The following is a 13,191-nucleotide window of genomic DNA, read 5'->3' as shown; positions in this document are numbered from 1 at the left end:
TAGCTACTTGATTCTTCTACTCTCCTTCTCCTTGATTTAGTTACTAATTGCCGCCAGGAGCATCTGAGCTTGAATATGGCCTTTCTACACGAGCTTGTCGAGCTGACCACCTATTGGTGCATCAACCGTTGTCGTACTAGCACAAGGTTGCCACAGGGATACCACAATTACAGCACCCGATCGAACTCTCACAACAAGCACCAACTGCCATGAATGGGCTTTCTTTATCGCTAAGCTCTTCCATTGCCCTCTTAGCATATGTTCGTCGGCCCACGTAAGCAAAGGTTCTTGGGAAACTCAATTTAGAGCTGGAAAATGTTGAGAAGATGGGATGCGGGGGAGGAAGATTGGTGCTGGTAGCGCATATTTACAGAGAGAAAGTTGTTTATTGGGGAATCACGAATACAAAAGGGCAGAGGACTATTTTTGGATATTAGGTTGCATTTAGTTTTACAATTCAGCGAATTGGGCAATTACAAACACAATCTGTGCAAGTACCTCCCACGTTCCAAGTTCTAAGAATTGGATTCGTGGAGCATCCAAGTTGGTTGTCCTTAGTTCGAAGCGCCCAAGCACAAGATCTCGACTTCGAGATATCACAGCGTTAGCAATATGGGGCATCCTCTCCGCTCTACTATAGATCAGCCTTAGATTTTGCTATTATTATCCAAAATAGTTTGGGTTTTAGTATAAAGTTTCAGCTTGTTCTACGTTCTACTAGGCCTAATTTATATCCTTCAAGCCAAACTAGTGCGGATTATAGTATAAATAAGGCACATATGCTATTTCGTATCTAAGAATTATCTAACTTCACAGGAGCAAAAGGGAAGGCGCAAAAACAAGTCGACCCCCAACTACAGTATTGTGGTGGGGCGACTCTATATTCCTTCATTTATATTAGATAGATACGTGGATAGGTGGGACCAATTGGGCATATACGCTCCTAGATCTCACTCTCCCCTTTGCGTGCTAGACCAGAGAGAAGCTAGCTAGTTAAGACAGAATACGAATACAACTAAGCTTGCCATACTTATATCATATTAATTACTCGATCTTGTGACTATTAGTCGTCCTAAACACCACTGCCTGAGTGCAATCTGAATATCCACCTGCCCTGAGAACACCAAACCAGTATCTACATGACCACCTTGACGATATTCCCACACCGCGGCCATCGCTGAATTGATCTCCATACCTTGGCTGCGGTCTTTTAGTTAGTTTTTTTCCTCCTAGTATTTCTAAGGATCCTACCTGATCTTCGACACTATGTGGATTATATCTGCTGTCTCAAATCTCTGTGATCTCAATAACCCATACTAGAACAATTGAAATCAACCTGAAGTAACAGTTCGGTGACGGCCACAGCTATTTTTAGACAGACTTTAGAGAAAGTTCAATGCCCGGTCCCTTCAAGATCGACCTCCCCATTTGCATCGACACGTTGGCGGTGACGAACTCCTAGAAGATAAAAGAAGCGAGCAAGAAATAGGAGGCTAGACGACGAGCTCGAACTACCGTCTTTCTCACTATAGTCGTACGTGGAAGAGTTTGACGGTTGCTTTCTTTGATCCTCTTTAGAGTATACCTTTTTATTGTTGTATATTTTATTGTTGTATACTCCGCGGGCTTGAATACCTAGGTACGGTACTTTCGTAAGAATTAATCTTGTAGATAGTAAGGGAGGGAATGTTGGTGGAGCGAAGTGGCGACGGGGAAAGCAGCGGATAGAAGACGCCGTCCAGCATTTGACGAGGGAGGATCGTAGCATAGTTGGTCGCAAGCTGCTAGCAGATTTGTTTTGATGAAGGATGAATGGTGGGTAACAGATAATAGATAAGGGACGAGGGATGATTGTTATAGAGAAGCGTGACGCAACAATGACGTGTAGTAGCCCGCCGAAGTACGAGAGCGCGCCTCTCTTAAAGGTCGCAGCTACGAAGAATTATGATTCCTATTCCGAGACGAAATATATAAAGATGAAAGAGTTGGATAACAAAGATAACCCCCAATTTACATCTACGTTTTACGCGTGAACAGGGCCGTTCAGGAGTTTTCAGGGTTCAGGGCTCAGGACTCAGGGTGCATGACACTAGGTCTTTAGCAAGCCACACGTGAATCTGGGGAAGGGGCCTTACCTTTTTTTACTTAAAGTACCTAGGTACCTACCTTACTAGAGCAACCGGGATAGATTCTACCGTGTAGTGTAGAGATGTAAACAGTACAGTCTAGAGCCCTATAATTGGGGTATACTATTTGTACACCCCTGCCCTATACCCCATAGGGCAGAAAACTAATATTCCGGATTATGGTTGGCTGGGAGTAGACGGGTATCTGAGTATCGAAGAGTTCAATTCGACTAGCAAAATATTAAATTAACTCCGGGTTGTGTTAAAGTAGTGTTGATTGATGGAGTCATGTTAACGCAGTGACCCTCAGCATCAAAGCGTAAATATCTAAACTTACCTACCTACTATCACTCTCCCTTGCTTTACTCCAAGCAAAGGCATAGAAATGCCACGGCGAAGAAAAATACCCGCTTAACTCAACGGCTCTCGACACCACTTCACAGAAAATCTAGGAATTTACCGTAACTTTGTTACAAGCTTTAGACTCAATATTAAGTATGGGGTCAAGATCAGTTCCTCGTAAGATTTAGGTAAGGTGCGCTTTCCATATTCCAATTCAAGCATTGACGAGAGTTTGGAGGCAACACGTATGAGTATTATGCGGTATCGGTTCGTTGGCAAACAGATTCTCCTAGTAAACTATTTCTCATACCATCGCCTCGACTATATCGCAACCCTTCTCATTTTTTGGCCTTGCACTGTTTATGTTTCTCAAAGCGAGCTTGTTTGGTACATATACTCTTTGGGTAGGTGAAGCACCTGCGCGTATATACAAAAAATGCAAGTACTTCATATTTAAACAGCAATCCCTCTCTTACTCCACCCACCCCTCCCTTTCCACGCCCAAACCCAAAGTGCACAACCAATCCAAACCGAAACAGCCATAGCCCAAAAGCTCCCCGCGTAGCACGACTTCCCATAACAGAGGATATCCTCCTCCCTCTCCTCACTATATGGCCTGTGCTTCGCAGCCCACTGATACACATGCGAGTACACGAGTCCCCAAACCGTAGCCCCAAAAGCGGGAAACATAGCCACAATGCCCCAATTGGTGCCAAAATTCTCCACGCCCCAGACGACAGTTATGATGAGAGGTGTTAGGCTAAAAATAGCGCCGTAGCCGATGCCAATTAGGGAGGAGACGAGCCAGAATCGCTCAGCGTGGTTTTGGACAGCACCTGACGCTAGGACTACTTGGCCGAGGGAAAGGAGGAGTCCTGTTAGGACTAGGAAGGCCACTCGTGAGATTGTGAAGCGCCGAGGGGTTGTTGGCAAGGAGGAGAGCGAGTTGCTTATGGAGCCGTAGTGTTGGCCAACTGAGGCTGGGGCGAAGACGTCGGTTAAGGTGCCGAATATGATTCGTGCTACGGTGGATGTTATGGCGACTATGGATACATGTGTAGCTGCCGACGTTGGTATGGCTGTAGTACCAGATGGTGGTGGATACAGGGTACCGATTATGGTGCCCAAGTTTGTGAGGAATGTTTCGCCGGGACCTATACAAGAATTAGCTTGAGAAGAATAGGGATATCATTGGCAACGAACCAGAAACGAAGAAGAAACCCGCCGCAAAATACCACATCGTGCGATCTTTTAGGAACATGCGGGTCTCTTCATTAAGCAACCATGTCTTCTTCCTTGCCTCTTCATCTTCGATAGCTTTCGCGTCCAATATCCTCCGAGCTTCCGTAGCATCGTCATCACAAGAATCTTCAATAGAGCCATAATTCCTTTCCGCTGTTCTTCGAAAGAACTCACTATCCTCCAAAAGGCCACTCCTCTCCAACTCATCGACAGCCTCATCAATAAGCTCATCCTCATCCACAATCTTCAGCAAAAATGTTCCCAGCAACCCCACTGCCACCAGCGCTACTGCCAGAAACACGAAGTACTTGAAAACATCCACATCGCCTCTCTTCCCATCTAATCTACGTTCATATAATACCCGACTCCCAAGCTGGCTCTGCCATACACCACTTAGCCCAAACGCCGCAATCGGACAAGCCAGCGCCAGGCCTCTATACTTCCCCTTCCCGAAATTCTTCGCGCATGTGGTGACGGCGCTGAGATACATACAGGTTGTTCCTAGCCCAATAATAACAAATGCAACGACCATCACCCATAACGGCCAGCCCCTCTCCTGTGTATAGCCCATCACATCCTTCGCCCCACTTCTATATGTAAACGCAGCAAGCAGATACCCAATTCCAAATAAGACTGATGACATGAGCGATAACGGCGCTGGGCCTATACGATCACACAAATACCCCAGTAAGGAGACCGGCAGATAAAGTGCCATTTCTGCGGCAATGATCACGATGTTGACTTGTACTTGTGTGTACCGTAGTCGCTCTTGGAAGAGGTGCCCGTAGAGCGAGTAGGTCGTTATGGAACCCGCACACAAGCAGGAGATGATTGCGGAGGAGAAGGCGACATAGCGTTGTATTTCGCGCTGCTTGGATGAGGATTTGTGATTTTGTGCTAGGGAGGAGAGGGATGTTGAGGAGTTGGAGGAGCGTAGGGACGATGTATCATGGCGGGCGAGGAGGGGTGTTTGGGAGGAAGGCATGATTTGATTTGGTTGCGCTGTCGCCGTTTCTGAGATAGCACGGCCCGTATATGGGTTATTGCGGCATGAATATGGTGGCGTATATGGATATGTAAGTATATTACAATCCAGGTAGTGTTGTTGTTGTTGTGGTTGTTGTATGAGAGCTGGAGCTGGAGCTTCCTCGTCGTAGCACGACATCCCGGAAACCGCTGACGCACCGACTGCGGTAAGGCAACAAGGGTAGTTTATCCTTGTCGCTAGTATTGCGACAACTCGAGATTATTTTATATGGTTTAAATTGCAGATATAGCTGCTAATAATATACTATATCAATAGTTTTACTAAGTTCAATAACTAAGAGAGATTTGGTTTTATAAATTCATAACTTTATCCTAAGTGTTGTGACAAAGAGTATACTGTTTACCCTGACTAGATAGCTACTCGAGTAACAGATAACTTGCCTCGGCTTACCACATAGGGGGCGCCTCTGCAACACAGCAAACTCGACTGCATTATCAATCCATAACAGTGCTTTCAAATTTAGAATATTACAAACGATATACACAAATTAACTGAAAGGTACGGAGTGTGACTTATAAGGGACTTGGACCCTCAGAAGTACAAACCTATGTACAATCGGTTCCTTGAACTGTTCGTCACGTGACAAAAACACTTATATTAATTCAATTACTCATAACTCTATAACTACCCTATTATATACAACTTAAAATAGACCAAATTAAAACTATTCTTTAGTACTTAATAGATCCGCCCTTGTTTTTAATTACTATATTGAGCCTACCTGGCATAGACGCATTCAACTTCAAGAGTACTTCCTTAGAAATCAGTGGCCAGGCCTTTGCCAAAGCAGCTTCTATATCACTAATATTCTTGACTCTATACTTTCCCTTACCCAAGATATCCTTAATCTGTTTCCAGAGATTCTCAATTGGGCTTAGATCCGGCGATTGAGGAGGCCAAAAAAGCACCTTGACTCGACTAGCTTTGAGAAGTGCCTGCACAGTCTTTGCCTTGTGCCAAGGGGCATTATCCTGTTGGATAACTACACTAGGGCCGTATTTTCTCCTCATCCTCCTATAGAAAGGGATAAAGTGTTCTTTGAGAACTCCCCTATAACGCTCCGCGGTCATTCGTTCCCCTTTAGGAACAATAACCAAAGGGCCCATCTCGTCCCCACAAAAGCAAGACCAAACTCCAACACCTATTCGCCCACTTTTAAAGGTAGGCTTCAAGTTTTTATCTTCCCACTCCTCTCCAGGTCCCCGAGTAACGTAAGTTGTACTCCCGTCTTCTCCAATGAAAAATGTGACCTCATCTGACCAACAGACAGTATTATAGTCTCTTTTGACCTTTTTTTCACTCCTAGCCCAATCTACTCTCTTGATTTTGTTTGCAGGCCGGAGCCAGGGCTTCTTTCGAGGTTTTCGCTTTGCTTTTCCATACTTTTTGAGGGTTTGTCGGACAGTATTTCGACTAATTTGAATGCCAGATTTGGAAGGCGAACAGAGAGCAAAAAGAGTCTCTGTAGGAGCTTTAATTATATGTCGAAGGAGAGCTCTTTCGGCCCGCGGAGCTAGTACAGGCTTACGCCCTGACCGAGGCTTGTTTTGGAAGGTTGGTTTAGGCTGTAGCTTATAACGGTCGATAACTGAAGCAATTGTAGAGCGAGGCCTATCAAAGTGGGCTGAAATCGAAGCTATTGACTGCCCACACTGCCAGCGATCAAAGATTTGACCCCTTTCGACCGGCGTAAGCTCTGTTCGAGTTGTTTTTCGAATACGACCCATTTTTAGTATAATAAGTGGTCCTATGATAATAGGCAAAAGAGAAATAGTGGGGATAGTGGGGAAGGGAGCCCTAAGGATTAGCCGAAAATCAGGTATCACGTGACGAACAGTTCAAGGAACCGATTGTACCTAACCCTTTCCACTTACTCGGCATTGAAGCCATTTCCGCTTCCATGTCACAGTTAAAGGCTTCGCATGTATTCATCCCGTCACATTTGCATTCTAGATGTTATTATAAAGTATTACACATGACAGGGACATCAAAGCTTAATTACATTTGCATCAGATCTTTTCATGCACCACAAACACCTAGCTTCCCCACCACTGCGTGTACAAGTATATCTATCAATTGAACACGCTAAACAAAAAGGAGAAGAACTAAAAGGTTGAACGGAAAACCTAGGCTCTATGATCCAACAGCTCCCAAGCCAGGTGACTTGAAGTCTGGCTTAGCGGGCCAGTTTCCAATACCTGCTGCGTCCGCGATGTTTCCACCAATACGGACCCACTCGGAGTTACTAGGTGTAGGTCCGTCGAGAACGAAGATCATATACCATCCTGGGGGAGCGACATGGGCAGTTGGTGGAGTAGTGATCGTGCAGGTGGCGGCGTTGGCGGCACCAACACATCCGACATTGAGGAACAGAGTTCGTTGACCCATGGAGTTACCGTGTGTGGAGGAAACGGCAGCCATCATAGAGATGCGGACGCTGCCAAGGTTTCCTGAGGGAATATTTGCGGTGATTTTGGCAGTGGATCCGTATGCCCAGTCCTTGTTGGCTGTGGTGATCGTGTAGGATGGCTTGGGAAGGCCATTGAGCGAATACGGAGGATTGAAGACTTCGACGCGATATTCTTCTGGGTGAGTACCATCCTCGGGGTTGGAGCCTGACACAAGGACACGGCCATCTGGGAGCAGAATAGCTTCGGAGTGGTAAAGACGTGCGACGATGGTAGTGTGCATGATGGACATACGAGAGTTGACCGGTTGGGACGGATCGTAGAGGACGGCGTTGTAGTTAGGATCTTGTGCAAGGCCGAATCCAGCAACACCTTCTTGGGCACCATTGAGGATCAGGAAGGTTCCATCAGGAAGAGCGCAGATGCAGGGCATGACACGTTGAGAAGGCATGCGCTCTATAGTCCATTCTGGAGCTGCAACTTCAGGTTGCGCAGAAACACAGTTATCAACGGCATAAGCTGCGCCGTTGGCAGATCCACCACATACCAAGACAGTGACTGGATCAGTGAAGGGCGCGTGGAGTGGAAGCATGACTCCGGTACCCTCAAGAGGATATGTTCGGCCAGAAAGGAAATTGTTGACGGACCCTGGAAGGTTGGGGAGGACCTTGATAGTGTCGAATGTAACTTCATCGATAATCCGTGCCTCGTTATAGTAAACGACAAAGATACCGCCTGTTGGGAGTACATACATGAATGGATAGAGGTTGTTGGGATCAGTGCGATCAAGCCAGTCAAGATACTTTTCATATCCTCCAGCGGGCAGTGGAAGAATCTCGAGAGAAGGCGTGGGAGCCGAGTTGGAACCAACTTCACCACCCATGACAAGAATAGAGGCGTTGGCCATAACCATAGCGGATGGATACCAGCGTCCAGCAAGCAAGCTGATCTCCGCGTTGTTTTCCTGCCAATCGTTGACTCCCGGGACACCTGGTGATCCATCAGGCCAGTAGAGACGGACCCCGAAAGTAGATTGACCAGCCCATCCACCGATGTTGAGTTGTCTTCCAGCCTTATCGGGGAGAGTAACTCCCGCAGAACAGAAGATGTCACTTTTGACGTGCAGCGGTCTCCACGCTTTGGACATGTCGTTGATGAAAGTAAGATCAAGCTCATATGTCCCGGTAGTGTTTGGCGCTCCAGTACCCGACTTTTCCATGAAGACAACCTTGTTATTAATTCCAGTTGTGGTGATTAGAGGTATAACGACACCGCCAATGAGGAATTCATACTTGCCAGCGGCGGGACCAGTTGGCTTGTGCCAGGTGTAGAGTGGAGTCCCAGTCCATTTGTAATAGGAAAGTCTGCTTCCGCCACCACAGTAGAAGTTCTTGTCACCGGAACATGAGACTTGGCAGTCGGTTTCGGGTTGCTTTGTTGATCCAGAAGCAATGAGCTTTTCATCATCACCACAGAAACACTCGTCGCCGTACTCCATTCCACCAGCCATGAAGCCATATTCAGCGCAAAGATCGAGACAGGATGTGGCAGTGTTGTTCGTGGTCAAAATACTTTGCCAAAATAGTGCCCTTTTATCGTTGACGTTGTCAGAATAACAACCTTGATACTCCCAAGAACCTGGAAGTCCAGTCGTTTGAGGGCCTGGTGCTTTGTAAGCTGTAAGGTTTCCAGTATGGTAAAGATTGAGCAGATCTGGACCGCCACATATCTCCTTGTCATTTCCGGCGCAGGGCATGGCACACTTAGACTCGTCGGTAGGCGCGGCGCCATTGTAAAGGAATTTATCACAGAAGCATTGAGTCGAATACTCCACTCCTGCCACTGTATAGCCCAAACCAATGCAGGTCTGGATACAGCTTTCGATAGTGTTGCCAGCACCACCGGGTTGCTGGAAGGTAAGTGCCCGGCCGTTCTTCCCTTCACTATAACAACCATCATACTTCCATCCTGCAGGCAGTCCGGTCGCGGTGGAAGTCTGAGAGACTGTCGAGCTAGAACCTGTCGTAGTTCCAGTATTGGTTGGCTTAGTAGATGTTGGGACAACCGTTCCATTCTTGACATAGACATTGAGTCTATTTCCAGCTCCGCAATACTCCAATGCATTACCAGCACAGGTAAAGCTGCAATCATTTGCAGGTGCAACAACACTACTGGCCGCTAGAGCGTTTCCGCAATAGCCTAGAAGAAACTGATATTAGCAGCCGGTCAACAGGCAAGAGACATGCTTTTGGGGTCTTACATTCACGGCCATACTCGACACCAAAATAAGTGTAAGCAGCACAGCTCGCGGCACAGCTCTCGACGGTCATGGTATCTGAGGCAAAAAAGCCAGGGGCGAGGGCACGAACACCAGTCCCCTCGGTGTAACAGCCGTGATACACATAGTTACCTACCGATGGAACAATATGAAGCGTGGGTACAGCTGTTGCACTTGTGCTTGTCGATGATACCGTCGCGACTGTGCTAGATGATTGTGACACTGAAGGGGAGCTTGAACTGCTCGATACTTTTGATGAGGTCGAGGACGAGGTTGCAGAAGAGCTGACAGAGGGCGGATTTGCCGTCGTCGAACTAGAAGAAACTACTTTGCTTGACGAGCTAGACTGAACAACTGAGCTGCTAGAGCTGGAAGAAACTACTTTGCTTGACGAGCTGGACTGAACAACTGAGCTGCTGGAGCTGGTTGACGATTGGGTGGTCTAGCGAGGAGCGCAGATGTCAGACCTTAAACTCGAGCTGAATCATAGGAAGATATCCCTGTGGAGGAATTTGGTGTTCTTACCGTTGATGAGGCAATCACAGTTGCAACTGTGGATTGCGATCCTGTGTAGCCCTTCTTGTAAACATCCAATCTGTTACCTGCACCACAGAATTCTGTGGTATTGCCGGGACAGAGCATGTTACAATCGGAGAGACCACCGGGGGCTTCCACAGCGGCGTGTTGAATGGAGTTGCCGCAATCTAGTAGTTGTTAGTGCCACCATATAGTTATTTGTGGACCTATTCACGACTTACAGCACTCTTGAGAATATTCAACGCCAGCCATTGAGAAACCGGCGGCATTGCATGCAGCAACACAGACAGCAATTGTCATTGAGCTTCCTCCGCCGGGAGTAGTCACCGGTCCGGTTGTAAGTGCGCGTCCGCCATCTCCCTCACTATGCATTGTCAATTATCAGCTTGTACATACTACGGCCACCCATAGTATGGCCAACTAATGATAGAGTGGCACTTACGTGTAGCAGCCGTAAAATCCATATCCAGACGTCCCTGGATTTGTCGATGGCCCGGGTGGCGGACTCTGTCCGTTCCAATATAGAGATAGTCTGGATCCTCCACCGCAAGTCTGAGTAGAGTTGCCAGTACATGGCATAGCACAATCTGTGCTTGGTGCAATGGCAGAGCTGGATGCAATTACGTTTCCGCAGTCTATTAAAGTAGTACCATGCTGTCAGCTCTCTGGACATTTTTTATAAGATCTCAATTGAGGGCAATTAAAAGAACTCACAGCACTCGGATGAGTATTCCGTTCCAGCGTAGAAATACCCTTGCTGGTTACAGAACCCAATGCAGTACTCAATGGTCATATTCGTGGCGCTGGCATATGATGCCTTCTGGAGGGTTCGTGGTCCATTTTCCGTATAGCATCCTTGGTATGTCCATGTTCCTGGGAGGGTTGAAGGCACCACTCTCTTGTCCAAGATGGCCGCATATCCAGATCCAGAATCCAATGTCGCCAACGCGGCACCTGCGAACATCAACGAGACGGCGGCCTGAACGATTGAAGGCGCCATCTTGTTGATTATTAAGTGTATTAGGGGTATATAAGGGGGTAAAACGAACGACAGGAAAACCCTCAAGAGGGAAAGAAATAACTCTCGGAGCAGCAACAGCGGTTGAAGAAGTACTGTACTCCGTACGAAATCGCTGCCATGGCTAGACCTACGCCATCAAAGGGACTCTCTCGTATGAACCTGGTAATGCCTGTCTTGGGGTATTCTCCACTGGCGCTCAACCACAGCAGGGCCTCTCAGCCTCTGGCCGACCATGGCCGTGCGAGGCAGCCGAGAATATTAATATTTTTTTATTGGGTCGACCAGTGACCAAGAGCTACCACGAACGGTTAGATGGAGGTGGGTGGAAGTTAGAGCTAGGTAGGTACTGTACCTAGGTACTTAGTGCCCCCTATGCTTGTTATTTCTTCGTTTTACCTTTTCTCCGTTATGCTCTGCTTCGGAGACGGCAGGATTAAGAAGCAAGGGGCAGGCCGCTTGCCACGAGGGGCCCAAAGCATCGGCCCTGGTTTCTAGGCGCTGTTAGGGGGAGATAAGGGGCGTATTTCGTAGCCGATGATGGATAGCGCTGATATCGGCTTAAGGGTGGAGAGATAATAAATGCCACAAGATCGAGTTGTGACAGGGCAAATGGACTGCCGCTTCGGCACCCGCCCCGCTGCCATGGTTCAGAGACAGACGGCGACACGCTAGCAGGGACATAATAGCCCAAAAGCCCAGTGGATAATAATAATAATAATAATAATAATAATAATAATAAAAGAATAACTCGAATACTCGAGTACGAAGTACTGTAGTTCGTACTATGCCTCGTACGGAGTAGCTCGAAGCGTCAAATAGCACGCTGGATTCGTGAGGTGGGTGAGCCCGAAACAAAACACTCTTGAGCTAACAGCTCCGTTGGGACCAACTACCTACCGACGCTACCGTACGTACTCTATGCTCCGTACTTCGTCAAGGTTCAAAGACGCTCGCTACACATGTTTCCTTGGGGGCCAATACATCAATACCACGCGGTTCAGGCCGCATTACGAAGTATTGATTGCACTCCGAGGATCCGAGCCCAGGATCCAGGGGAAAGATAGAATACTGGCGTGATCCGATGATCGACGAAGCGCGCCCCCAAGTGTAGGAGCAGGGCCTAGAATGAGATGGATGTCTTTACTACCGACAATAATATGTAGTACCACCGTCCACGTTTTCCAGATTCTCTCGTTGTCGCCAAAACACTGTTGATGGTGACGGTGATGGCGGTGATGGTGGTGATTGCAGGGCCAAATCCAGAGAATTTGCCAAGCACCACTCATTCAGGAAAATATCAGAGACAATGCCATGGCGAAGAAGCAATTGTTTACTCCATTAGCACCCTTGGGCAGGAATTAAAGATCATGCACACCGGACTGTGTAATAGTTGGACGGGGCCTAGAGCAAGCCCTATACGGAGGTAGATACTTCATAGAAACCTTCGTAGGATAATTCCTTAGGTGTGATTGAGCTGTTTGCCGAGGGAAGTAAAATTTGTTGGTCACACTCAATGCTCTAGAGCTTCCTCCACAGATGCCTTCATTCTCAGCTGAACTTCCCCATTCCGGAGGACAGTTAGGGCTGGTGCTACGGAGTTTTCCGTACTTGGAGGTTATTCCAAGGAATCATGTCTTGGGGCAAGGCACGCCGGGCAGGATTTCAACTTCCTCCCCCACGTCAGCATGTGCAGACCCGACACCCTGGGAGACAGATATGTACAGTAGGTATCACAGCTTCCGCCCGATCTTATCAAAATATGGGATACTTCGCATCGCACACGTCCTTATCAACCGGTTCATGTCTCGCAATCTCCAATGCCCCTTTCTCGCTTTCTCCTTTGTCTCCACCCCCCAGTGAGGGTATTCAAGTTGACCTGCCCCTGAAAGCCAAGGCGCCAAATTATGGTTTATTGTTTTGCTACTAAAAGCGATTTCTTCCACGGCTATTCCCTTTGCGTGCCCATTATTCGTTCCACGGTTCAAAGTCCAAGCCTTCTAAGATTAGTATCAATAGTGGGTATTGTCGAAGGCCCAGCGCGCCCTTGGCGAAGCCACGGCTACTCTAGCGTTCAGTTCGTTTGTTTGGGCCATCGCTCGGCGAAGAAGGCCTAAGCAAAAGACACAAGATATTATTTGGACCTTTTTTGGAGTTGCACAGATCGGCACAAGCATTGGTTGGTCCTCAAT

The 13,191-nt window shown here is 47.5% G+C and overlaps 3 protein-coding genes across 3 annotated transcripts; all 3 read right to left on the bottom strand.

The window, feature by feature from the left end:
• Positions 1-2,921: 2,921 nt before the first annotated feature.
• BP5553_05859 (putative MCH1 Monocarboxylate Permease-like protein) lies at positions 2,922-4,875 on the bottom strand (the record flags this gene model as incomplete). The annotated part of the gene is made up of 2 exons (XM_032014482.1): positions 2,922-3,622; positions 3,672-4,875. 2 exons carry the CDS (start codon positions 4,873-4,875, stop codon positions 2,922-2,924), a joined length of 1,905 nt encoding a protein of 634 aa, XP_031869163.1.
• A 554-nt stretch (positions 4,876-5,429) lies between these two features.
• BP5553_05858 (uncharacterized protein) lies at positions 5,430-6,485 on the bottom strand (the record flags this gene model as incomplete). The annotated part of the gene is made up of 1 exon (XM_032014481.1): positions 5,430-6,485. One exon carries the CDS (start codon positions 6,483-6,485, stop codon positions 5,430-5,432), a length of 1,056 nt encoding a protein of 351 aa, XP_031869162.1.
• A 406-nt stretch (positions 6,486-6,891) lies between these two features.
• BP5553_05857 (Uncharacterized protein) lies at positions 6,892-10,981 on the bottom strand (the record flags this gene model as incomplete). Its single annotated transcript, XM_032014480.1, has 6 exons — positions 6,892-9,365; positions 9,427-9,886; positions 9,970-10,148; positions 10,203-10,345; positions 10,424-10,616; positions 10,696-10,981. 6 exons carry the CDS (start codon positions 10,979-10,981, stop codon positions 6,892-6,894), a joined length of 3,735 nt encoding a protein of 1,244 aa, XP_031869161.1.
• Positions 10,982-13,191: the final 2,210 nt, after the last annotated feature.

Source organism: Venustampulla echinocandica (genome assembly GCF_003357145.1).
Source record: "Venustampulla echinocandica strain BP 5553 chromosome Unknown scaffold_3, whole genome shotgun sequence".
NCBI lineage: Eukaryota > Fungi > Ascomycota > Leotiomycetes > Helotiales > Pleuroascaceae > Venustampulla > Venustampulla echinocandica.
The sequence above is the reverse complement of the archived record's forward strand: the minus strand, read 5'-3'. Positions and strand labels throughout refer to the sequence as shown.